The 27,932-nt window shown below is 38.0% G+C and overlaps 1 protein-coding gene across 4 annotated transcripts; it reads right to left on the minus strand.

The window, feature by feature from the left end:
- Positions 1 to 27,932, minus strand: Gpat4 (Glycerol-3-phosphate acyltransferase 4). Of its 4 annotated transcripts, XM_028181704.2 has the most exons (11): positions 27,559 to 27,888; positions 17,485 to 17,611; positions 16,170 to 16,294; positions 14,928 to 15,064; positions 14,164 to 14,269; positions 12,806 to 13,042; positions 11,950 to 12,186; positions 8,258 to 8,373; positions 7,463 to 7,603; positions 6,179 to 6,388; positions 1 to 5,411 (listed from the first exon to the last, which is right to left on the minus strand). In XM_028181704.2, the coding sequence occupies exons 1-11, from the start codon at positions 27,709 to 27,711 to the stop codon at positions 5,324 to 5,326; spliced, it is 1,677 nt and encodes a 558-aa protein (XP_028037505.2). In that variant the 5' UTR covers positions 27,712 to 27,888; the 3' UTR covers positions 1 to 5,323. The 4 variants fall into 4 exon arrangements, with proteins under 4 accessions (XP_028037505.2, XP_089594026.1, XP_089594025.1 ...); XM_089737900.1 differs by lacking the exon at positions 11,950 to 12,186 and having other exon boundaries at positions 27,559 to 27,932; XM_089737899.1 differs by lacking the exon at positions 12,806 to 13,042 and having other exon boundaries at positions 4,323 to 5,411; positions 27,559 to 27,895.

The following is a 27,932-nucleotide window of genomic DNA, read 5'->3' on the forward strand; positions in this document are numbered from 1 at the left end:
TTACTCGTAAAAATATTTAATAATACTATTTATTATTACACCGATTATGTCTACAAGATTACAAAATATAATTAAATAAAAAAAAAACAAAATTAATTTTATTTATTGCCATGTTAACTGTCATGTCTGGCAGCCTAGTGTTGACGTGACTTCAAATCATTAAATTATTGTCTCTAATCTATTTATATACAATTCTTCTGTCCGTGTATTCGATGACAATTAGAAACGGCTGGAATAATTTTAGAGAGAAGTAAAGAGTACCATCTTATATAGGGAACAAGTTGAAAAAAAACGGTACGCGTGCAACTTGGTGCACTTGAATGAAGTGAAACTTCTTTTACGTTGTATAGTATTGTGGTTTTCTTAATTTTTCATTCTTAAATCAGATTGCTTTTGTAATAGGGAATGCGACATCTTCAACATTTATATTATATATATTTTAAATTATAGATAGAAAAATAAATATTTATATATTTTTTTAAATAGTTCATTCAAATATTGGACGCTACTCGTTGCTAACGCTCGCGCTGGCCTGTAACAGGTATACTACGCGCATGCGTCCGGGTGCCACGCGTTCACTCTCACTCTGTCTCTTTCTATTCCCCCTCCCCAAGAGTGTAAAACGTTTAACGCAACCTTGTTGGAGATTAGAAGATTCACTTCAAAAAGTGTCCGTCTGTAACCAGCGAGCTATGTTTGGAAGACTCACCGACATAGCGCTAGTGTAGTAAGTGGAAATTATATGAATATAGCAGTTTTAAGCAGAGTGAAGCGTTATGTACTGACAAAAAAAAACTTCTGACTTGTGTAATTAAAAAAAATACAGCACTTAAAACTTAGGAAGTCTTTAGTTATTTCGCAATTTAATATCCTACTTTAATAGTTTATGGCGCCGTTTTTAAAAATGTCTCCACAAGCTACAGTGGCGCCACCTTCATTAGCTCCCACTCAGCGGACACTTTTTAATACACTGAGCTAGTACTCTTTACTCCTACCCTGAAGCTTACTCCAGCCGTATGATTTACATTTGTTACTGGACCCAACCGGTGGCGCTGGGTTGAAATGACCACATAACGAGATCTACCGGTCAGGTCGACACTCTTTATTTTACCATACCGCTATACAACATCAAACATCCATTCAAAAAGGTTATTACAAAAACGAAACTACCCGCGTCCTATCACTGGCCACGACACATAGACATGGCAGCTAACACGTCAGTTTTTCATTAATAAATTAAATAAATCACAACGCTTTCTTTACATATACACATATATATATAAAAAACAAACTTAGTTCCTGATCACTGATCATCACAATATCAATGGGGACTGGTGACTCCTCGCGCGAACAAAACATTGATGGACTCTTCGTTTGACTGGATCCTCGTAGCGTGACGTCATTTGGGGCCAAGATGAAGGAGGAGCAATGTATTATCTGTGTGGCGTCCTAAGATAACCCCCCTCCCCAATCACTACCCTTGTTGTCGAAAACGACTAAAGGATCCAGCGGAGAATGGACAGCAGCATTCTCTGAGTATTATTGATTGCGATCGACCATCCGCGTTTAGTGGTGACGATGGTAAGTTATTCCGTACATTTCAGTTTAAATGGCGACGAAATTCGCATTAGAACGTCAGTAGACTCCAATAACACACTTAACAACAAGCGGGCCGTGCGCTCGTTCAACTATCTACGTAATAATAATAATAATAAATTCACTAACGCTTAGCCACTTATGACGTCATACGGTGTTATTAAAAACAAAAACGCTTTTTTATTTGACCCTTTTAAACTATAAATCACTTGATGTGTTACAAAAGAATTTGAATTTAATTCATCATCAGTATTCGCCTATAGCGGTCCAAGAATTTAATTAATAATTACTGGTATATGTATTACCGGAAGAGAATGCCCATGGCATTAAGTCCGCCTGTGTACAAGTTTTGTTTTGTGCATAAAGTATAAATAAATAAATAAATGTGTTGTATTTCAATTGACATCCATTCATTTGTGAACTAAGCTACAGCAAAAGCGAATTAACCGTATTACTGTTAATAAATAAATAAACAATTAAGTAATTAAAATAACTTTTACGATTTTATTCTCGTAAATAAAATTTCAACGTAACGAACATTCCATAGTTTTCGTGTCCGCTGATGACCGAGATGTTTTGACTACCTTCAAAATAAAAATTCAAAAAAATTGTTCGCGTGGAAGAAGTTAAACTTCTTTTACGGTATGTAGTGTGTATTGTGGTTTTCTTCATTTGTCATCCTTGAATCAAATTTCTCTTGTAATAGGGAATGCTGTAGATGAGAGAAACGATCTCTTCATCGTTTATTTTAAATTATATTTAGAAAAATAAACCTTTTTTTAAATATTTCATTACAAATAGAATATAAGCTAATATGTAACTGTCATCTACGAGAGCAATGGGAAACTAATAACGAGCCCTCTAGTAGCCGACGCCCGTAAACAGAATGCGTATGAGAGGGACAACCTAGCTCGCTCTCTCTCTCTCCACGGTCGAGTGGTTCGCGAGACGCTCTGTCTGTTCTCTCACTCTCGCTCGTAATAAATTATATCTTTTCTCTCTAGCCGTAACGAATCTGTCGCGAGTTAAATTTTACAATCAACGCGCTTAAAGAAGTTTCACTTCAAAAAGTAGTGCACTTTATAAAAATTAATTATAAATATGTAACGAAAACGCGTTCGATCTTGTCCAACTAGTTTCTATATATTTTTTTATTTGTTAGATGGGTGGACGAGCTCACGGCCCACCTGGTGTTAAGCCCATAGACAAATACAACGTAAATCACCATCTAAGCAATAAAAAAAAAAAAAAAAATGTTTATTCTAAAAAAAATATATTTTTTATTGCCCTAGTAAGCAGACGAGCATACGGCCCACCTGATGGTGAGTGGTTATCATCGGACTTCAGCAATGCTAGGAGCAGAGCCAAGCCGCTGCCTACCGAATTGCCTATTTTCTTTTATTTTCTATTCATTCATGGATTATCATCATCTGACAGATCAATAAATAAATAAATTATTATTATTATAACATCATTTATGCAAATTATGTAATTTTTCAGGAGTAACACATTTGAAAATTCAACATTCTTAAATTACAATTATATAAATTCATCTCCGCTAAAGAAATAAATTGATAATACTAGATTATCAAACTACAGCCTTAAACTTCATGAGTATAAAGCAAAAACATTTCACTAATAACTAACTGCATACATATTAAAACAATCTATTTTCTCATACATACTCTGCTCAATTTTAACAAAAACTACATAAGTGACATTATAATGCCATATAGTGTTATATACTGGGAGACCGCTTCCAAAAACGAGGACAGAGGATTTTTATTTTTTGCTTGGGCGAACTCACAGCCCACCTGGTGTTAAGCGGTTACCGCAGCCCATAGACATCTACAACGTAAATGCGCCACCCACCTTGAGATATGAGTTCTAAGGTCTCAGTATAGTTACAACGGCTGCCCCGTCCTTCAAACCGAAACGCATCACTGCTTCACGACAGAAATATGCAGGGCGGTGGTACCTACCCGCGCGGACTCACAAGAGGTCCTACCACCAGTAAAAACTAGTAGTACTAATGATAGTTATTTAGAGAAATGTTGTAAATACTAAGTTATTTAGAAAATTATACATGAAAAAAATAATACATGTGTGCAATTCACACGCGGTAGAAGTGAAACCTTCCAAAATTAAAATACAATTATCCTAAACGTCTTAAGTATATGTAAAATTTTGTCATTAGTAAATAATTGTAAGGTAGCGCCCTCTGTGAATTGATATTTTAATTTCACGTATAATCCTAAATTAAAATTCACTACAAGAGCTTTCATACACACGTTAGTATTAAAAAATCTCAAAGATGGCGCTGTATTAAATAGTATGTATATTTCTGTCTCATTCTTTGCTGGCTTCATCCTACACATTTTTGTATTTGTGTCTCTTACCTGTCGTTTTTTCCGTTGCATCCGGTTTGAAATCACAACGATTCAAAAGAAGTTTTCACTTCAATAAGTATTTGTGAGATCGCGCGAGTCCGTGCATTCGTTGACCCGAGGATCAGCTGTTTTTAATTTTGTGTTTCATTGCTGGTTTTTGAAGTGAAACTTCTTTAGGCGCATGAGGGTAAAATTTTTACAGAACGTCACGCAGATATGCAACGGAAGTGACATCAAACTACTATTGAAATTAAGTACTTGTCAAATGTCAGTAGTAGTAGTGGTTGTATTTTTCCAACTGGAAAGGCAAATGTATCATAACCATACAGCCTAATATTTTATATTTTTTTTGTGAAAAATGTTAATAGGAATTGAAATGAAATGAAAAGAATTTGGAACATTAATCAAATAGCATGACATTAAATTAGTCAATTCAGTTGGCAAAATATTAGTCATTTACAATTTAGAAATCTAAACATAATGTGACTGTCAACACTGAACATTTGACAGACTTTTGGCGTGAACATATCTTCCTTTTTCCCTTCCTCTAAGTCTCGGAAATCTAAAGTTTTAGATTTGTATAAATATAAGCAAGACTTATAAATTAGTTCGCCAAAAAAGTTTCACTGCTGACATGTGTACTTTGTACGCACGCACTTTTTTTTTATTAGTAAAGTAATGTATTTTTTATGAAACAATCATTTCATTTAGCTAGACTAACACGATGGAGTGTAAATAATGCTAATAAAACGTTATATAAATGTTTTTTTTTTAAATCATCTTCGATTATTTCCGTCCCATCATCAATGGTGTCATTAGTACTATCGTCTGTCTTCGTTTTCAGAAGCGATCTCCTAACACCCTGTATATTATATATCGACCCGTGAAAGGCAAACGTGACTAAGCGACAATAACTGCTTGTACATAAATGACAGGCAATAACCGTATTCAATGCGCAAAAAAAAAAAATTTCTAGGTCTATTCAAATCATTTCAATCCTACAGCTAGATTCATTAAAAATTTTTTTTTTCAGGTATTTCAACTTTAAATTAGTCTACTGTAAAGTTCACGCATTGTCGCTTAGTCACGTTTGCCTTTCAAGCCTCGATATATAGTATCGTAGCACCGTATGTGCGAATTATGTCGCCATTAAAGAATTCGGATACGCGCTATAACCAAACTCGAACCCCCGGCTCCGCGCACACGAGCCCCACCCCAAACGATCAGCACATCAAAACACCTTCACTCGAAGCCCGCACGAGAACAGTTCATTCGGAGGATCCCCTATGTCGATCCCCGGGGGGACCCAACACCGCAACCGTCCCCCCTCACATCCCCTATTCCACTTTTAACCTCTTACTGAACTCCTCTTGCTGGAGCTCCCTCCACTCCTTCTTCGCTTTCGTTCTCTTTAACTGTCCGTCCCTAGAAGAACATACCAAAAAAAAAATGTATCAACATTTAATGAGACTAATAAGCTACGGCCAAATATATAAATTAACTATTTTTTTTTATTGCTTAGATGGGTGGACGAGCTCACGGCACACCTGATGTCAAGTCCTTACCGGATCCCATGGACATCTACAACGTAAATGCAGCCACCCACCTTGAGACATGAGTTCTAAGGTCTCAGTATAGTTACAACGGCTGCCCCGCCCTTCAAGCCGCAACGCATCACTGCTTCACGGCAGAAATAGGCAAGGCGGTGGTACCTACCCGTCCGGACTCACAAGAGGTCCTACCACCAGTAATATTATTTATTTTGTCTTTATTTCATCTAGTTATAATTACCCTCGTTCGCTAGATGGCGTTACCAGTCTCGCAGAATCCCGCCATAGCTATGTTATGACGTTTCAAAGGATGCATCGTTCCAACGAGTATTTTTTTTTATTGCCTTTGTAGGCAGACGAGCGTACGGCCCACCTGATGGTAAGTGGTTACCGTCGCCCATGGACTACGGCAATGCCAGGAGCAGAGCCAAGCCGCTGCCTACTGCTTAATACTCTCCACAAGCCTCCTTTGAAGAAGGACATGTCATAGCGCTCGGGAAACACCGTGGAGGGGAGCTCATTCCAAAGCCGGATGGTACGTGGCAAAAAAGACCTCTGGAAACGCACTGTGGATGACCGCAGTGGCTCCAGGTAGTATGGATGAACTCTACTCCAGTTTGGCGTTGGGGCTAATAGACTCACCATTGCAGGTCGATGAGGCCGCCCTGCCTGGCTATGACCGACTTGACCCGGTTCGCGAAGTCGACCGCGGTCTCGTCCGGGCGCCGGGACATCGCCGGCAGGTACCACACGTCGCAGACTATCGCCCACGAGCTCATCATGTTCAGCAGGTAGTGGAGCATCCCGTAACGAGAGCTGTTCCAGAATGCGTCCCCAAAACGAGGGTCGTACCTGGAGGGGCGGAATAGCGGTGTGAAGTTATCCGGTACTGATAAATATGTGTTTTTCGAAGTGAAACTTCTTTAGAATCGTTGTGATGTGATTTCAAACTCGATGAAACGAAAAAAAAAATGAAACGTGAAGTTCATTCAACAATTCACAGAGGGCGCCACCTCATACTATAAAAGATGATTTACAATTATTCCTATTTAGTTTGTTATCAATAGATGTCGCTGCACGTAAATTCAACAATTCCTGAATCGTGCTGACGAGACGTTACACATTTATTTTCTATTTTTTAGTTGGATTTTCTATAAAAGCGTATTTTGTTAGTTTTTTTTAAACTATTATTTATTTTTCATTTTTTAGTTGAATTTCAATTTTTTAATTTTGTTTTTTTTTTTATTATTGAATTGTCATCGGTCCTTAATAAGTATACCAAATTTCGAGTTAATCCCACGTTTTGAAGGGGTCAAAATCATGTTCAAAGATTCCGTTACATACTAACATACGTCTGAAGCTAATAAAACGTATTAAAAATCACTACATAGTATAAAACAAAGTCGCTTTCTCTGTCCCTATATCTGTCTGTCCCTATGTATGCTTAAATCTTTAAAACTACGCAACGGATTTTGATGCGGTTTTTTTTAATAGATAGAGTGATTGAAGAGGAAGGTTTGTATGTATAATAACATCCATTAAATAGTGGAGAAATCAATAATAAATTACAGTTTCCGAAGCGAAGCGAGGGCGGGTCGCTAGTAGCATATATTAGCATAAGCCCGTTGCTTGGAGCGGATATCCTTCGAGAACCATCGACTTTAGTGACTCGCACGTTAAGCTCGCAGACCTAATTAAGTTCAAATCACTTGATTTTTTTTCCCTACCTAAGATGATAGCCTTGAGAGGCTATATCAGCGTAACCTTAACTAGTAGGTGAGCTCACGGGGTTCAAACCTGACGACGTTGCTAACACGAACCCTAGCAAGAGCAGTGCTTCGCAGAATCTACCACCGGATCGGAAACGCGACCCACTGAGAAGATCCGGCGAGAAACTCAGTGGGCTGTGTCTGAGGGTGAACTCACTTGATTGCCACTGGGTAGACAGTGCCGCCGACTTCGAAGCTGCCCTTCTTGAACTGCATCACCGACGTGTTATTTATGCAGGTGCCTTCGGGAAATATCAGTATCGGAGGATTGTCGGCGACCGATATGTGTTCTTTTAGCCTGAGAGCAAAAAAAAACAAATCATTTGAATCAGCCTTTTTCTTTATTGCTTAGTTGGGTGAACGAGCTCATAGCCCACCTGGTGTTAAGTGGTTACCGGAGCCCAAAGACATCTACAACGTAAATGCTGCCACCCACCTTGAGATATAGGTCTCAGTATAATTACAACGGCTGCCCCACCCTTCAAACCGAAACGCATTACTGCTTCACGGCAGAAATAGGCAGAATGGTGGTACCTACCCGTGCGGACTCACACCACCAGTAAAAGTTCTGGTGTAAAGTTGGGGTTCTCAAGTTACGACAATACCGCTTTCTTTGAAGTCGATATATTGAACACCCAGACAAAGATTAAGCTGGTGGAGGTTTTTGCCATATCACCCTGCCGTGAAGTAGTAATGCGTTTCGGTTTGAAGGGTGGGGCAGTCGTTGTAACTATACTGAGACCTTAGAACTTATATCTCAAGGTGGGTGGCGCATTTACGTTGTACATGTCTACGGGCTCCGATAACCACTTAAAACCAGGTGGGCTGTGAGCTCGTCCATCCACCTGAGCAATAAAAACAAAAAAGAGTTTGAGCTATGGTTATTATGGCCGAAATTCGTTCGAACCCGTCACAAACATTAGGACACTGCTCATTACGATTCCGAACTCACCTCCTCGCGACGGCGTGCCTGTCTTTAACCTCCGACCTCTCGAACCAAATGTGAGGGGACGCCCTTGCGAGCGCCCTCTGTAGGAGACCGAGGAATCCTCCGTGCCTCTGTCCAATCTACACACAAATATGTATATGTGAAGAAAAACTTTTTTATGTAATTTTTATCTAAAACCTTTGAAACAATTTAGTTTTAAAAATATATATTGACTGAACTCTCTGTCATTGAACAAAAGAAGACTTAATTCAATAATACTGTGTAAAATAATAATTTGTGGAAAATAAAAGTTTTACATTTTGTTTTCTCTTAATATTTGTACAAAAAACGCAATTTTTCCTCATTGCATAATTTCTTTACATATACTTAGTCTGGCCATAAATACTGTTACAATTAAAAATAAACAAAATATTACATTTGAATTTGGAATCTGTCATTTTTATAAGAATGCTCACTGAGTTTTCTCATTTTGGCGCCAATACATTGTACAATATTTTGCGATATTAAAATGGAGTGGGGTGATAAAGAGAACCGAATCGCTGTGATTGCATTACACAAAGTAGGCATGGAGCCAAATGCAATTTTTAAAACTCTCCATACGCTTGGTATTAGTAAAATGTTTGTGTACCGAGCTATTAATAGGTGCAATGAGACCTCCTCTGTGTGTGACAGAAAAAGATCTGGCCGTCCACGTAGTGTTCGTACGAAAAAGGTGGTAAAAGCAGTAAGGGAAAGAATTCGGAGAAATCCTGTCCGAAAGCAAAAGATTTTATCTCGGGAGATGAAGATAGCACATAGAACCATGTCGCGTATTTAAAAAGATGACTTAAGACTTGCAGCCTATAAGAGACGTACTGGTCATTTCTTAGCTGATAATTTAAAAGAGAATAGGGTGGTAAAATCGAAACAACTACTGAAGCAGTACGCAAAGGGAGATCATAGAAAAATTTTTATATCATAAAAAGCGAAATCCGTTAAAAATCGATAATGAATCGAATTTATTTCGTTCAATAATAAATAGACTTAAAAAAAAAAACTACCAAATATTTACAAACGTTTACCCATAATTAAAACGCAAACAGACAAACAAACATTAATAATAAAATTATGAACCTCCCTTATTTGTATGTACACGTTATGAAACTGAATATCTCGTCAAAATTAAAACCAAAGGGTCATCATCCAATTGTCATTTTTATTGTTGTACTGTCGGTTATGGTTGATGTTAAGTGGTCGCCGAAACCTGATGGTGACGTAACTTCAATTTTATTTTAGCGACGACCATTTTAGGCGTAAACTTTTATTCATTTAAACCAGGGGCTCCCAAACTTATTTTGTCTACTGCCCAGTTTGAGAATGAATTCTTTTTTAACGCCCCCATTTTTTCACCTACTTAAAAATCACTATAGCGAGAGCTCAGTCGGTGTCTAAGAGTTCTCCTAGATGAAATTACAAATCGCCTCCCAAGTCTCTACACAGTAACCCTCCATTTTTTTCTGGGTCTCTTACCCCCCCCTTTAGGCCTGCAGTGCCCACAAGAGGGCCTTATCGCCCACTTTGGGAAAGACTGATTTATACAGATCCAAAGATACATCCAAAGATAAGTATAAGATTACAGGACTTATTTTTGACGTGACAACGTCTTATGAATCGATGATCACCGGCTGCGCGAACGAATAATTATTATAAATTGACATGCTTTTACAAAAACAGACTTCAAATATAAAAATAAAAGATATTCCAAAACTAATATACACTAAAAACAATAATCATCGAAATCGGTTGGCGTGATATTGAGTTATTTAGTTATTCATCTATTTGTCGCGCGCGTATGTACTTAATGCAAATTTAAGACTTATATGGTTCTCTCATGGATACCATTATCAGAACTGGACTAAATTGAAACGGGACCACACGAGAAGCGTCATAATAAAAAAGGAATCATCAAAATCGATTCACCCAGTTAAAAGTTATGAGGTAACTAACATAAAAAAAAACATACAGTCGAATTGCGAACCTCCTCCTTTTTGAAGTCGGTTAAAAAGTGTCACGTTTCGCCTGAGCGTGAGCGTGCGAGCGAGAGCGTGGAACAAGCGATAGAGAGGCACGATCAGCCCAAGCGTTGGCTCGTGACACATTTATCTCTCTTCTAGCGTGACGTCAAAGTTATCGTCCGTAAATCAACTTTACAGACAACCAATCAATTTTTTTTTCATAATAAAAACGACCTTTTGGCTCTAATTTTCGAGAATTCAGTGTTCGATCTATTATCAAAAACACATTTGGCAAAATGACAAGCATTGTATATTTAAACAATATTACGACAGATCATATTCATAAATATTTATACATACCTTGTGTAGTTTAATCAATAATGTGATTAAAAATCAAATAAATAGCATCTTATTTCACTATTTTACATAAAATACTTCGATACACATCGCTTAGAAACAGATATTGTATCAGAACATGCCTTTGTATATTCGCTAATACACTTGGCAACAAAAAAACATCATAGCGCATTCATAAATGTTAATATTAATATCTTTATACTTAAATTGACCTCTTCAAAGACGTTTGTCATATTATGCATAACTTTGTTTTTTAATTATTTATTGACTCATTCAATTGTTTTGCAATATAAAATGAACAAATTTAATTAAAAAATATGTATTTATTGTGTACATTAAAAATTCGTCATTGAAGAGGTTAAAATGTCTGTTATTTACATACGTGCCGTGCCATACACAATGCGGGTTAATGATATTTACATACATATATATACTATATTAGTTAGATCGGACTAGTTTTCCCGTGAACTGTCAGTTCAGGTTAGTAGGACAAAGCACAAAGGCAAACCGGGCGCCGACAACTGAGTTATTCAAATTAAAATTAAAGAAAAAAAAAACGGTGCGTGCAACTTGGTGCGTGTGGAAGAAGCGAAACTTCAACGTACCTCTGAAAGAAGTGAAACTTCAACGCACCTCTGAGAGAAGTGAAATTTCAACGTACCCCGAGAAATAAAACTTGGAAAAAGTTGTTGCCGGTATTTGATGATTACCGAATGAATCCTTAGGTTTTGCTTAATCATATTTTTAGTGATAATTTAAGATATTACTTTCATAATATTTAAAATGATCGGTATTTCTGTAAATATTTTAGGGAACTAAACTGTTTAAACTGTTAACCTTGAAATTTAGTAGCTTATATGAAATCCAATAGATGTCGCTAAGCTAAATAACATCCTAGCTCGCTCTCTCCACAGTCGAGTGGTTCGCGAGACGCTCTGTCTATTCTCTCACTCTCGCTCCTCCAAAATTGTAACTTTTCTTTCTAGCCGTAACGAATCTGTCGTGAGTTAAATTTTACTCTCAATGCACTTAAAGAAGTTTCACTTCAAAAACTACACCGTACATTTATACCTTACCGTTCTGAATGCAGAGGGCGCCAGCACTCCGATCACCGCGCGAACATACTGCGTACGAACGGGTTTAAGCAAAACAAACTAGATGGCGTTGTTGGTAGTTAGTAACGTACCTCGCTTCCTAGACGGCGTTGTCGGCAGCAGTAACTATATTAGTGACGTGCCTCGCTTCCTAGATGGCGTTAGTAGTACTTTCTAATTCACCGCTAGCCTTAACGACTGGGAACACTCAGAGGCTCACCTCGTAAAGCACGTTCTGTTGGGTACTCACCAGTGAATAGCAGTTATCACACATCAATACCAGAGCGTCTATGGGGCTAGTGTGATTCGCTACGCAGATTCCGCCCTCGGCCGGCCTGTGCCTCGCGTCGTGGTAAGTTATCACCGCCGATATACTCCTGGCCAGGAAGCTGAAGCACATTAATGCCACCGTCCTATTGAGACGTTTCTTGAGGCTTCCTTCCGGTACGCAGCCAACGAGAGCGGTGCATAGTACCAACCACCAGACCTGCCCAATTTGCCCCGTTAGCGACCCAAACGAATTTCCGACGTTCGAATTATTACGTCGCTCAACTATTATTAGTCGATCATCTGTCCTATTCGCACCTATAAAACTCTATTAAGTGCGAATGGGAGAGATATATATTATATTATATATCGCCCGTTAATAAACAGTTGTTTACCAGTTTAAAATTTCCCTCGTAAATTCAATATTCATTTAACATGCATCCCAATCGGGTAATGACTCAAAGATTACATTGAAACGACAGTGTTGCCAATAATATTTAGACAATTGTATGCGAAAACACACGCAAAAATATTTTTTAACTGCAACACGAAATTTTATTATCTTCTGTCATTACTCGACTTAATTATCATTATTTTGACGCGAGTTAAAAACCACAAGAACGTACGTGGCGCGCGGAAACGAACTAACTCACACACGTATCACGCGTGAGGTACTGAGCGTAAACGCTTCGTCGAAACACCCCTTGTGAACACAGCCCTGTGTGAACGGGATCAAAGCTAGCGCCCCTCAACATACCGACAACATAAAAGCGTGCACGGACATGAAACCACCCTCTAAAACAAGACCAATAAAAAAAACTCCAGACAGATCCTCCTACCAATGAGAAGCACGTGTTCACGCTGACGACGGCCACATCGATCGGGCTCGTGTGGTTAGCCACACAGAAACCGTTCGACTTCGGCATGTGCTGCTGGTCGTGGAACGTTATCACGCACGACAGACTTCGTATCAGTACGCGGATGGAGATTTTGTAGGAGACAGCGCCGAGGTAACGCCTCACCCTACCAGACGGTAGCGTGCTGACCAGCGTCGTTGTGATTATCATTGTGAATACCTGTCGTCACGCTTACACAATCATTAAAACGATTTAATAAACTGACCGCAATCATTGCCTAACCTGACTACTGTCATTGAATCAATTGACTCCGATCATTACCTAAGTTAAACCGATTCATTGACCAACCTTATTAATATAATCGCCTAACCTGACTACTATCATTGAATCAATTAATTCCCATCATTACCTAATTTAAACCCAATCATTGACTAACCTGATTAATGTAATTACCTAATCTGACTAGTATCATTCAATCAATTGACTCCGATCATTATCTAACTTAAACCCCATCATTGACTAACCTGATTAATATAATTACATAACCTGATCATTATCATTGAATCAATTGACTCCGATATTACCTAATTTAACCCCAATCATTGACTAACCTTATTAATATAATTGCTTAACCTGACTATACTATCATTGACTAACTTCACTACAATTGTTGAATAACCTGATCGGACTTGAACCTGCTGGATTCATAGAATAGCTCAGGACCCATCTAGCGCTAAGCGGTTACCTCAAAACTTGAATTCTGCCGCACACTTTAGAGACATGAGGTCGTAATCTTATTTATATAGCATACTGGAACGCATTAATGCTTGGCAGAAAAAAATACACCTATTAAAAAAAAGTTTTTATGTCAACCCTACCCAAGCGGTATATTATATCGAAGGGTGAAAGGTTATTTGGTTAAACCGACAGTTACCTTTGTAATTAAAGGTCCGTTTTATTTGGTATCAGCATCGACAGTCCGATGTTTCTAATTGAACTTGATTTTTTTATTTATTATTTATATGGGTGGACGAGCTCAGAGCCCATAGACATATCTGATGTGAATGCGCCACCCACCTTGAGTTATAAGCTCTAAGGTATCAAGTATAGTTACAACGGCTGCCCCGCCCTTCAGACCGAAACGCATTACTGCTTCACGGCAGAAATAGGCGGGGCGGTGGCACCTACCCGTGTGGACTCACAAGAGGTCCTACCACCAGTGAATCCAGTAAATTAATTAGCTCTCTTGTGACTTTGCAAAAATGTTGCTTTAACCAATTAGCCTTTCTTTCACCTATCGATATTATTACAGTATTATGGCGTCGATAAAGCATACGCACCCCGCAAACGAAGATCAGTATCCTCAACGGGAGCAGAAACATGTATCTGACGACGAAACCCATCATCCAGATGATCGTGAGTCTCCAAGTCAGGAACTCGTACTGTCTGCAAAAATATCCGATATATTTTTAAGCGCATAGAGTGGTGTTTTTTTTTCTTTCTTTTTTATTGCTTAGATGGATGGACGAGCTCACGGCCTAACCTGGTGTTTAGTGGTTCCAGGAGCCCATAGGCATCTACAACGTAAATGCCGCCACCAACCTTGAGATAAGAGTTCTTCTTCACAAATACATATATCATACACATATATAATAGTAGTAGTTACAAAGGTAAGAGTAACGCCATCTACCGCCGAATAGCCGAAACGAATATCAAAGGATCTGGTAACACCTAGAAGGCTCGGGAAGTACAACGCCATCTAGAAGCCGCCAGCCGCCCGCCAGAAGCGGGAACACATCGAAAATACTCGACTTGTAAGGAACGTTCTCGATAATTCTAAGGATGTCGTTTTGAATGAAGAAGTGTTGGCGAAAACTGTCCTTGTAGAAGTATAATTTAAAGAAGTCTTTAATAATAAAAGCATAATAATGTTCAAACTTATAATTTCAATTAATTATAGTCGAATTTCGACTAGTGAAGGACCACTAGTAATAATAAATTCACTTAATAAATGACTATAGGACACAAACCTTATAGACGGTACTATGACGCAAACCTTCAACCCGTCCTATCCACAATCACACATCATTAACATTACTCATACCGGTTGGTTCTCGTCAACAAGTTCCAACTCCTGAGCTCCTCCGCCTCGAAGACCGAGGTGACCTGGTCTTCGATTATAGACTCCATGCCGGCCTTCACCAAGTCGAGGCAGTGGGACAGGTGGAAATCCAGATTCGTCTGCAATTTGTATAAGTACGACTAATAGATCGACCAATTTAAGGGGAAAAACAAAACTCTGGAGTCTCAGGACCCAAAGGACAAGGTAGATGCCGCCACAAATCCAAAAATTCAAATTCAAAATTCAAAACCGACCACCGACTTTGAGACGTGAGGTCGAAGACCAAATTGCATTTTATTATCTTGAATCGGCATATACAAGGTTTTTACTTCAAATTTAATTTTATAAGCATGAAATTAAATTTTATAAACATACCCAATTTTGTAAATTTCAAATTCAATTTTGTAAATATTAAATTCAACTTTATAAACATCAAGTTCAATTTTATAAGCATTATATTCAGTTTTATAAACATGAAATTAATTTTTTTTAAATATCACATTTAATTTTATAAACATCAAATTTAATTTTATAAACATCAAATTCAGTTTTATAAATATAAAATTCAATTTTGTAAATATAAAATTCAATTTTGTAAATATAAAATTCAATTTTGTAAATATAAAATTCAATTTTGTAAATATAAAATTCAATTTTGTAAATATAAAATTCAATTTTATAAGCATCAAATTCGATTTTATAAGCATCAAATTCAATTTTATAAGCATCAAATTCAATTTTATAAACATCATTTTTAATTTTATAAATATCAAATTCAATTCTGTAAATATCTAATTCAATTTTATAAACATCATATCCAATTTTATAAGCAACAAATTCAATTTTGTTAACATCAAATTCAATTTTATAAACATCATTTTTAATTTTATAAATATCAAATTCAATTCTGTAAATATCTAATTCAATTTTATAAACATCATATCCAATTTTATAAGCATCAAATTCAATTTTATAAGCATCAAATTCAATTTTATAAACATCATTTTTAATTTTATAAATATCAAATTCAATTCTGTAAATATCTAATTCAATTTTATAAACATCATATCCAATTTTATAAGCAACAAATTCAATTTTGTTAACATCAAATTCAATTTTATAAACATCATTTTTAATTTTATAAATATCAAATTCAATTCTGTAAATATCTAATTCAATTTTATAAACATCATATTCAATTTTGAAAATTTCAAGTTGACTCACCTCTTTACTCCCGGTTTCCGTTCTGTGCCCATTCTGCATCCTCTCCTGGCTGGAGCTTCTCTTGTAGTTCAACTCTGGCGAAGGTCCTAATATTTCTGCTCTTTCTATCACAGTATTCTTCGTACCTACAAGAGTAGCATGAATTGATTGCTGATATACAAAACTATTTATACTAGTGGTCCCGCAGTAGTCGAAATTCGACTATAATCAATTGAAATTATAAGTTTCAACATTATTATGGTCCTATTGTTACAGGTTTCGCCAAGACTACACACTATAGATAAATACTCGTAATATTAAAGATAAACAATACCAACTTATTCTCAATTTGACTACAGACTTTAAACAATAACAAAAGTTTGACAATAAACAAAGAGTATATGTGTGTGTGTCAAATACATGGTAGTATGTGTAATGTTTTCTTTATTGATTTAATGTATCTTTTTATGCATTATTTTAAAAAAATATTATCATTGTGCACTTCTTCTATATATTCTCTATAAGTGTGGAAAATTTCATACTCCTCCGTCCGCGCAATTTTCGTAGAAAGGGATACAAAGTTTTTGCTTCACGTATTAATATATAGATAGATGTTTTATTTATCGCTTAGATGGGTGGACGAGCTGACGGTCCACGTTTTGTTAAGTGGTTACCGGAGCCCATAGACATCTACAAATGCCGCTACCCACCTTGAGACACGAGTTTCAAGGTTTCAAGGTTTTTAACAGTACAACGGCTGCCCTGCCATTCAAACCGAAACGCGTTACTGCTTCACGGCAGAAATAGGCAGGGTAGTGGTACCTACCCGTGCGGACTCACCTCCTACCACCAGTAAAGCTTATACTTGCGTGCTTATACACATTATTAACACATGAGATTAGGTTGTTTTGTGTTCTAGAGTACACTCTTCCGGCCCCAATCTCTTTCCGGCGGGTGGTAAGCGACTAGTGGAATCACTGGAGAATGGACATGACCATTCTCTGAGTATTGTGAGCCCGTATGAGTAGACACTGTGGCGGTATCCCTCACAGAAAAACAAGATATCTGACAGATGCCTGAATCTTGTTAACGACATTATCAAAACACTATTGCATATCGAGGGGTGTAAGCCGCAATCTAAGCGTCACTTTTACAACTTTACAGGAGAGTCATTAGAGAGTTAACTCGAGGTAGGCAGTGAGCTCGTCCACTCACCAGTGTAATAAAAAAAATATAGAAAAAAAACACCGTATCCCGGTCACTGTAGATGTCCGCGGGCCGTTAATCCGACTTTATGTTCATCAGCATTCGAAGTCAATAAGCTTAATGAGCTTACCGTTAACGCCATTTTCTTTGACGACAGCCGACGGTGGTTTGTCGTCTGGTGCGGGAATAGCGTCCTCGTCATCTGAGCTGTCATTCCTGCTGACCTTCTTAGCGACCTCGATGTGTTGACGCCCATACTGCGGACAGAATGATTAACAATGATATTGTAGCAACATTGAAACATTTGAAGTCGTCGCGGCCTAAAGGATAAGACGTCCGGTGCATTCGTATGTAGCGATGCATCGGTGTTCGAATCCCGCAGGCGGGTACCAGTTTTTCTAATGAAATACGTACTCCACAAATGTTCACGATTGATTTCCACGGTGAAGCAGTAATATCTATATATATAAAAATTAATTGCTGTTCGTTAGTCTCATTCGTAAAACTCGAGAACGGCTGGACCGATTTGGCTAATTTTGGTCTTGAATTATTTGTGGAGGTCTAGAGAAGGTTTAAAAGGTAAAAGATATATATATGAAAGTGCTCGGAATTAATTAAAAATAACAATTTTGTTTTTCCTTTGATGAGTTCCCCGTCGGTCTTTTATTTATCGATTGAGGCACCACGAAGACTGCCGGGTCAGCTAGTCGTGTAATAAAAATCAAACCCGCAAATTTTAATTTGCGTAATTACTGGTGGTAGGACCTCTTGTGAGTCCGCACGGGTAGGTACCACCATACTGTCTAGTTCTCCCGTGAAGCAGTAACGCGTTTCGGTTCGAAGGGCGGGGCAGTCGTTATAACCATACTGAGAACTTAGAACTTCGGACACCGGCGTAGGACACCGGTGACCTACGCGGCAGTCAAAGTCTTAACAAAGTCCTTGCGTGATAATGACCGAGAAAGATTGGCATAAAGCCTTAACCTTGTTCACGTAGTGACCGATAAAAATTAATTTCTTTATCTGCATTTTTTACGTATACATACGTACTATCACATTAACAAGGAAAGTCAAACGACTTTGTGCATGATTCAGAATTGAGCTCTTTGCGTCAAATATACAAGGGTGATTTTCATTGAAATTTAAAAGTATTGGACGATAATCCTCGTTATCTATATAAATCTATATACGTCCATTGTGTATATACATAATAACAAAGCCAGTGAGAACTCAAGATCTAAAATAAAATAAAAACTAATGTAACAACGATAAACTCAGTGGGCTGTATCTGTGGGTTAATTTACTCGTCGAGCCCTTCGTCGCAAGCGACAGGTTCGAAGTGAACGGTGACAGGTTCCAGAGGCTCAACACGCCTGTAGTAGGCAATACCAATTTTTGGAACCTCTGGGTCTGCGGAGGGACTTCGGTTCCCTCTGTATTTTGTACCGTATGTTCCATGGGGAGTGCTCTAAGGAATTGTTCGAGATGATACCGGCATCTCGTTTTTACCATCGCACCGCCCGCCACCGGAGTAGAGTACATCCATACTACCTGGAGCCACTGCGGTCATCCACAGTGCGATTCCAGAGGTCTTTTTGGCCACGTACCATCCGGCTATGGAATGAGCTCCCCTCCACGGTGTTTCCCGAGCGCTATGACATGTCCTTCTTCAAACGAGGCTTGTGGAGAGTATTAAGCGGTAGGCAGTGGCTTGGCTCTGCTCCTGGCATTGCTGAAGTCCATGGGCGACGGTAACCACTCACCATCAGGTGGGCCGTATGCTCGTCTGCGTACAAGGGCAATAAAAAAAACCCACTAAAAATCCAGGCAGTTCCAAATAAGCCAGGCGATCTATTTGTTATCAAACAGCATATGGCGCGATCGACCCAACGCGATAACCCACGTGTCCTGTCGTTTCATTGCCGCAAAACAAAAACAAGTGTGCGAATTAAATTCTAATCGCTCCTTATCTATTGACCACGGGTTAACACCGTGAAAGTGCCCGTAAATCAAAACACGATACGAACACAAATTATAAGACGTTCCACGGATATATTTTTCTCTACCTAATTGTGGTTATATGCCTTCGTAGGGTGCTGGAATTCTTCGGAAATATTGCTCGTAAAGAGGGTCACAATCTAGAACAGCTGATGGTGACAGGAAAGGTAGATGGCAAACGTCCCAGAGAACGCATTCCCACGAGATGGTCGGACCAAATACGATCTTCTTTAAGCATCAACTTCCACAATGCCCTTCATGAAGCTAAGGATCGCAGCATGGAGGGAAATCGTACGGGAGAAACTGATGCAGCGGGGGAGTCACGACCCTCAGTAATGAGGAAAACGACGCGAGGAGGAGGAAGTATTGTGGTTAGCCTAAGGGGTTATTCAAACTTCGCGCGGACCGGTGAGCTCATGGGCTCAACCTGATTGAACTAGCCAACACTGGCTCTAGCAAGAGCAGTGCTTCGCTAAATCTACCACCGGATCGGAATCGCGACCCACTGAGAGGATCCGGCGAGAAACTCAGTGGGAACATATTCATCAACTAAGCCCGTTTAGTACCATAATAATGACAGTAAGAGTATCAGTATCTCTTTCTTTTTTTTCCTACCTAAGCTGACAGCCTTGGGAGGCTATTTCAGTGTAACCCTAACTAGTAGGTGAGATCACGGGGCTCAAACCTGACGACGTTGCTAACACGAACCCTAGCAAGAGCCGTGCTTCGCAGAATCTACCACCGGATCGGAAACGCGACCCACTGAGAAGATCCGGCGAGAAACTCAGTGGGCTGTGTCTGTGGGTTAGTCTCTTTCTATTTGATCATTTACTGAATAGGCCTCGTAGAGCAGACCATATTTAATCACATCATTATCACCGCTATCTTCTCGTCACTCTCCCACACACCGTGTGTCCTGGGCAGCATGTCCTCGTATCGTAGTGCCCGGGATTCGTCCCGAGTTTAAATTTTATGTTGTCTCGAATCGATCGTGGCGATGCCCATGGGCCTCTCTGAATGCTTTCCACAAGCCCATAACAGGTATTCGAATACGTATCAAAATAAGTCACAGTTTATGATCCATTGATAAATTAATCTTCGATAAAGAATTAAATTTCTTGCTTCATTAATCTGCTTTCTTCTTTATCGACGATCACAGTACGATGTGTTTTTTTTTTATTTACTAGTGGCAGCCCGGTAGCCGAAATTCGACTATAATTAAATGAAATTATAAGTTTGTACACTATTAAGATTCTATTGTCAAAGACTTCTATAATCACAAATTTCGCGAAGACTACACTGTAGAAAAATATTAATAAAGACAAACAATATTTAATCTATTCTCAATTTGACAACAGACGTCAAGAACAAAAGTTTGACAATAAATAAATAGTATGGATGCGTGTGTGCGTCATATACATGGTAGTGTGTGTAATGTTTTCTTTATTGATTTAATGTATCTTTTATGTATTATTTAAAAAAAATATTAGCATTGTGCACTTCTTCTCTATATTCTCTATAAGTGTGGAAAATTTCATACTCCTCCGTCCGCGCAATTTTCGTAAAAATGGATACAAAGTTTTTGCTTCACGTATTAATATATAGATTTTTAAGCAACCCACAACTAAGTTCCCGCTGCTTTTTTTTAACGAATGAATATAAAATTTTATTGTTAACAAACGCCTATTAGTGGCATCAACTTTTTCCATAATTCTGGCAGAGTTCGTATACTATGACGGTAGAAGGGTTCGCCTTTTGAGAGGTCATCCAAGAGGTGAGCTCACGGGCTCAAGAAGACAGAATTTGCTAACACTGATCCTAGTAAGAGCAGCGCTGAATCTACCGCCGGATCGGAATCGCGACCCGCTGAGAGGATCCGGCGAGAAACTCAGCGGGGTTGTGTCTATGGCAGTGATTCTCAACCTTTTATTTGTTGCGGCACATATTTAACGATTTTAAAATTTGGCGGCACACAAAGAAAAAGATTTAAACTATTTACTTTCTAAAATACTGCATAAAACGTTTATAAAAAACCATTAAATATACGAAATAAACTAATATATGCTTTAATAATATTGAAACGTTTAAAAAGGGATTAATTACAAGCAAATAATTAAAAAAAATATATTTGATATATTTTAATAATATTAACATCATTATATATTGGCAAAATTTGGCGGCACACTTTTGAAATTTCGCGGCACAAAATTGCCGCGGAACAGTGGTTGAGAATCACTGGTCTATGGGTTAGAGATTGGGTGCACGTCGAACTTTCGTCGCATTCAAAGAGTTTTTTTTTTTTCAACTACCTGTAATTACGCAAATTATAATTTTGCGGGTTTTTGACTTTATTACACGATGTTATTCCTTCACCGTGGAAGTCAATCGTGAACATTTTTTGAGTACGTATTTCATTAGAAAAATTGGTACCCGCCTGCGGGATTCGAACACCGGTGCATCGCTACATACGAATGAACTGGACGTCTTATCCTTTAGGCCGCGACGACTTTCGAGCCACGAGTTCTTCGAGAACAAAGTTCTTCGACCAAAGTTCCTTTTGAATCATTCTCATCGCTCGGACACAGCTGGCGAGTACCTAACTCCTAATGCTGGAGGAAGCTGAGCTCGCGTTTGACACGAACAAAAAACAAACCGAATTAAATTAATTAGAACAAACAGAAAATTTAGTAGCGTAATTGAACACAATGAGAGTTCGTTGACCTCTGACATGAAGACAAGTGCCCGACCTTCTTGTGACCAGTGAATAATCTGATAATTTTTAGTATTACACAATTACATTTAATTACATACAATTAACATTACTGGTGGTAGGACTTCTTGTGAGTCCGCGCGGGTGGGTACCACCGCCCCGCCTATTTCTGCCGTGAAGCAGTAATGCGTTTCGGTTTGAAGGGCGGGGCAGCTGTTGTAACTTACTTGAGACCTTAGAACTTATATCTCAAGGTGGGTGGCGCATTTACGTTGTGAATGTCTATGGGCTCCGGTAACCACTTAACACCAGGTGGGCTGTGAGCTCGTCCACCCATCTAAGGAATAAATAAAAAAAAAACTACAAAAAAATTTCGTTCTTTGTCCTAACGTTCATACTGAGGCTTTTCCCGTTAATTATTCACAAAAACGAAAATAAAATACCTTTTTTTTTGTATAAAATTTACTTTTAAGTGATAGTTAATAGTAATAATACTCATTTGACAATTTTTGAAGTGGAACTTCTTTAGGCGCATGAGGGTAAAATTTTTTACAGAACGTCACGCAAGTATGCAACGGAAATGACATCAAACTACTATTGAAATTAAGTACTTGTCAAATGTCAGTAGTAGTAGTTGTTGTATTTTCCAACTGGAAAGGCAAATGTATCATACCATACAGCCTAGTATTTTATAATTTTTTTTGTGAAAAATGTTAATAGGAATTGAAATGAAATGAAAAGAATTTGGAACATTAATCAAATAGCATGACATTAAATTAGTCAATTCAATTGGCAATATATTAGACATTTACAATTTAGAAATCTAAACATAATGTGACTGTCAACACTGAGGTTTGAGATTGACATTTGACAGACTTTTGGCGGGAACATATCTTCCTTTTTCCCTTCCTCTAAGTCTCGGAAATCTAAAGTTTTAGATTTGTATAAATATAAGCAAGACTTATAGATTAGTTCGCCAAAAATGTTTCACTTCTGACATGTGTACTTTGTACGCACGCACTTTTTTTTTATAAATTTTAATTAATTTTATTACTTTCAAAAAAGCCGCGCCATGAAAGTGGGGTGTTTACATTTACACAGTGCCACTAGATGGCGCTCGAGTCATAAACAACGATCAGGTGTTTTGTACAAGCTCAGAAAGAACTTAAAATGTCACGAAAGTGTAAATACTATGCTGATGCATTTTGTTTCATATGTGTTCAATTTATTTAAGTTCAAAAGCAAACTGTTTCATGTCATGTGTTTTTTTTTCGTCAAATTACGATCTAGAATATCGAAATTTTATGCTTTACAATGGGCCGGTCACATCTGTCGAGCCAGCGACGCCAGGTGGGGGAAGAAAGTCCTCGAATGGAGGCCACGGATGGGTACAAGGAGCGTGGGACGTCCTCCAACCAGGTGGACTGACGACTTAGTGCACACGGCGGGAAGTCGTCGGATGCGGAAGGCGGAGGACCGCATTATGTGGATGGCATTGGGGAAGGCCTATGTCCAGCAGTGGGCAGATAAAGGCTGATGATGATGATGCTTTACAATCAAAGTTAAATTTGGCGTTGATCCGTGTTATCTTTCATAAGCCGTATGTTGTGTGTTCACCTTTCTATGTATTGCTTAGATAGGTGGACGAGCTCACAGTCTAGTGTTAAGTGGTTACTCGAGCCCTTATACAACTTCGACGTAGATGCGCCATCCATCTTGAAATATAAGTTCTAAGGTCTCAAGTATAGTTACAACGGCTGGCCCAACCTTCAAACCGAAACGCAATTACTGCTTCACGACAGAAATAGGCACGGTAGTGATACCTACCTGCACGGACTCGCAAGAGATCCTGCCACTAGTAAGATATAACCCTTCTCGAACTTTCCCGCTAATACTAGTTGTTTTTATATCAGTTTTTTGATAACAGATGGCGCTACTCGTGTCTACACGTCCGACCTACAAATTCCGGACGAACACAATCGGGATATCCGGTTTCATGTAAATGTCAAATCCGTTAATCTAAAACTAGTGAACCGGATCTCGAACTACACAATATCCTTATCAAATTTTAATGTTCGATTATAAATTATAATAATAGGTACGTTATCTGCAAATCGACACAGATAAACAATTAAGTAATACCATTTATTTCAATGATTGCAGACATAATTATCTATTCATATTCATCCATACTTTTTTATTTGTTTGATATTATTATAAATGTGAAAGTGTTTATTTGTTTGCTTTTTGTGCTTACTGAAGCAAAACAACGGATTGACATGTTTTTTAGTTCAAATGATAGTATTAGGCGAAGGTTAAAATAATTATCTCATTTTCTTTTATTTTTATCATAGCAATCTCTTATAGCTTTCATGTCAATATTGTATTAATGACTGACAATTTTTATTTTTATTTGTTAACAGTTAAATTTCTTTGGATCGAGATAGAGAGAACGGTATGCTAAAGTCTGGCAGGTTGTTTAGAACTTTGTTTTTAATTTTCGCAGCAATGTGTTCTTACATAAATAAAAAAACGTCGAAAAATATATATTATAAAATTAAAAAACAAACATGAGCGTTACGACAAGTCATTGTGACCTAAAGAATAAAAAATAGTTAGGGTACTTTTATCGAGTGACGCGCTTATGTCGAAGTTCGAATCCCGCAGACAGCTACCAATTTTTCGAATGTAATACGCAATTAGCAAATGTTTACAAATGACTTTTTCAGTGAAGGAATTAAGGCTTCGTCCAACAGAACGCGTACTTAGCGCGCGTCTGAACGATAAACTGACGGCGCGCTATGACGCCGAGATGTGCTGTGGTAACGTACTGTCAAACAGAGCGCCAGCGTTATAAGGCTACAGCGCAACGCTCTGTCGCGGCGTTAGGGCTGTTTGACAGCATATTACCATAGTAGTACAGCACATCTCGGCGTCATAGCGCGCCGTCAGTTTAGCGTTCTGACGCGCACTAAGTACGCGTTCTGTTTGACGAATCCTTGACATCTATAGTCTATAGATCTATAGATATATATAAAAAAATATATGTTCGTTAGTCTCGCTCGCTAAAACTCGAGAACGGCTAGACCGATTTGGCTAATTTTGATCTTGAATTATTTGTGGAAGTCCAGAGAAGGTTTAAAAGGTAGATAAATATGAAAATGCTCAGAATAAAATTTTTGTTTTTTTTGTTTTTCCTTTGATGTGTCCCCCGTTGGACGGATTCCTTTTGTTTGTTTTAAGTTTATTTTATTTATCGATTGAAGCACTACCAAGACTGCCGGGTCAGCTAGTTGTGTAATAAAATTCAGAAAAAAACATTATAATTAACATGATTCCCCAGTGGTACATCATATTGTATGCTCACCCGGATAGGTAGCACCATCCTGCCTATTTCTGGCGTGAAGCAGTAATGTGTTTTGGTTTGAGGAGTGGAGGCAGAGATTGTTCTGTAAGTTCTTATGTTTTTGAAGTCGTCGTGACCTAACGGATAAGACGTCCGGTGCATTCGTATGTAGCGATGCACCGGTGTTCGAATCCTGCAGGCGGGTACCAATTTTTCTAATGAAATACGTACTGAACAAATTTTCACGATTAAGTTCCACGGTGAAGGAATAACATCGTGTAATAAAAATGAAACCCGCAAAATTATAATTTGCGTAATTACTGGTGGTAGGACCTCTTGTGAGTCCGAGCAGGTGGGTACTACCACCCTGCCTATTTCTGCCGTGAACCAGTAATGCGTTCGGTTTGAAGGGTGGGGCAGCCGTTGTAACTATATGTGAGACCTTCGAATTTATATCTCAAGGTGAGTGGTGTAATTACGTTGCGGATGTCTATGGGCTCCAGTAACCACTTAACACCAGGTGGGCTGTGAGCTCGTCCACCCATCTAAGCAATAAATAAATAAAAAAAACGAGTCATAGAACTCCTATATTGAGGTCGATAGCAGAATTTACATTGTTGATCTTTATAGGCTCCAATAACCACTTAAAACTGGCTAATTCACCAACAAGCAATAACAAAACAATTATATGTTACTTTCATTCTAATTAAATTCCCATATTTAGTTTAATCGTTTACTTTTCATGAATGGAATAAAGAAGACAAAAACGGGAGACTATCTGCCAATCGTTATTTATAACAAACGTGATCTCACCAACACATTGAAGTTTGAACTTTGTATTCATTATTACATTTCCTGATTTGATTTAGCTCCATAGTACTTAGACATAACAACGCGGCCTTGATGTGTAAGGTTCAGGTCGCGATTGCGTTGCAAACACAGCTACGAACCCTTCAAACCGGAATGCATAACAGTTTCATGACAAATGTATGGAAGTAGTATGTGTATTCAGATAATTGAAGAATTCAAATCAGATATCTCGAAAATGTTAAAACACATCGTTATTAAAGAACATCTGTGCAATAAAGCTTACTATAAAGTCAATGATTATCTAGAAGATTGCACAAAGTGGGAATGAGTTGCTTGCTCTGGGCGTTTCAATATTGTAATAACTGTTACGTTATAATACTCATTGTAAAAATGAATATTTAAAAAAAATGTAATATTAATTTCTTTTTATCTAATATTAAAAAAAAAAAAGACGCCCGCTGAGTTTCTTGCTAATTCTTCTCAGGACGAAGGCTAGTTTTTGTGAATTGGCGGTAGCTCTTTTGACGTTCAACAAGTCTGTACTTTCATTTATGTTGAATAATTTTTTCTTGATTTGATTTGTTATATGTATTGTCTACTCATACTTAAAAAAAAATTATTGCTTATGGGGCTGGACGAGCTCACAGCCCACCTGATGTTAAGTGGTCACTGGAGCCCATAGATGTAACGTAACAACGTAAATGGCACCACCCACCTTAAAACATGAGTTCTAAGGTCTCCATTTTTACAGTAAAACGACTGCCCCACCCTTCAAACTGAAATGCATTACTGCTTCACGACAAAAATAGCAGGGCAGTGGTACTTACTCGTGCACACTCATAAGATGTTCTATCACCAGTAAATCCTTTTATGATATCAATAAATTATCTATATTAATAGAGATTTTGAAGTTTACTAAAATTTATATCATTTTATTTTAAATCCAGTAGAGATTTATTAACTAGCTCATGGCCATCATAGGGCTAAGTGGAGCTAACCAAAGCACAGGTTGAATGTCACCACACAGCTTGAGGTATGAGGTCGAAAACTCAATATGATTGAACAATTTGAATTGCTTTTCTTTGTCATTTAATTAAGTCAGTTAGAATCTTATGTTGAATAATTACGGAAACACAAAGAAATAATTTCCTTTGTGTCAGAAGTTAATTTTACAATTTTAGATAAAGACAAGAAATGTTGATGAAACATTCAGATTTTAATTATTTCCTCGAATTTTTCGTGGCTAATGGACATTTATTTGAGTTGGTGTTTATGTTATTATGTTTTTCTGTAATGTTTTTTTTTATGAATATTTAATAAAGGGATTCCTAAGTACGCACCTCAAACAGCTTTAGGAGTATGTTGACATAGAGCCTCCGAACACCTAATGATTTACCTATTGAAGCCAAGAATATCACACACAATATTAAAAGTAAAAACGGCGTGTAAAGTATTGATATCGCGACCGACACGAACGGCGATAACAACGCCATTTTCAACACTGATTAGATTACTGACTGCGCTGATTGATTTGCGTTTCGTATTGTAAAATCAGCCGGCCATTTGTCAATTTCTACGATACATTTTGACTGCGTTCCGTACATATGTGTCCCGGGAGTTAATTTGTTTGATGGCAAAGCGAGATAGATACAGACAATTAGGCAGAGTGAGAGAGAGCTAAAAAAAATGCGACCTTGGACTTAAATGTCAAAAG

The sequence above is a fragment of the Bombyx mandarina genome, chromosome 24 (assembly GCF_030267445.1).
Source record: "Bombyx mandarina strain Sakado chromosome 24, ASM3026744v2".
Taxonomy (NCBI): Eukaryota; Metazoa; Arthropoda; class Insecta; order Lepidoptera; family Bombycidae; genus Bombyx; species Bombyx mandarina.

What these genes read in the sequence shown, in the direction of transcription:
- Gpat4 (XM_028181704.2), bottom strand. Translation starts at nt 27,711, where the DNA reads ATGGCGTTGTTATCGCCGTTCGTGTCGGTCGCGATATCAATACTTTAC. An exon ending in TACTCCTAAAGCTGTTTGAG is followed by an intron (nt 17,612 to 27,558) that starts GTGCGTACTTAG and finishes TTCTGTCCGCAG; the next exon opens with TATGGGCGTCAACACATCGA. An exon ending in GTCTACCCAGTGGCAATCAA is followed by an intron (nt 6,389 to 7,462) that starts GTGAGTTCACCC and finishes CCGCCCCTCCAG; the next exon opens with GTACGACCCTCGTTTTGGGG.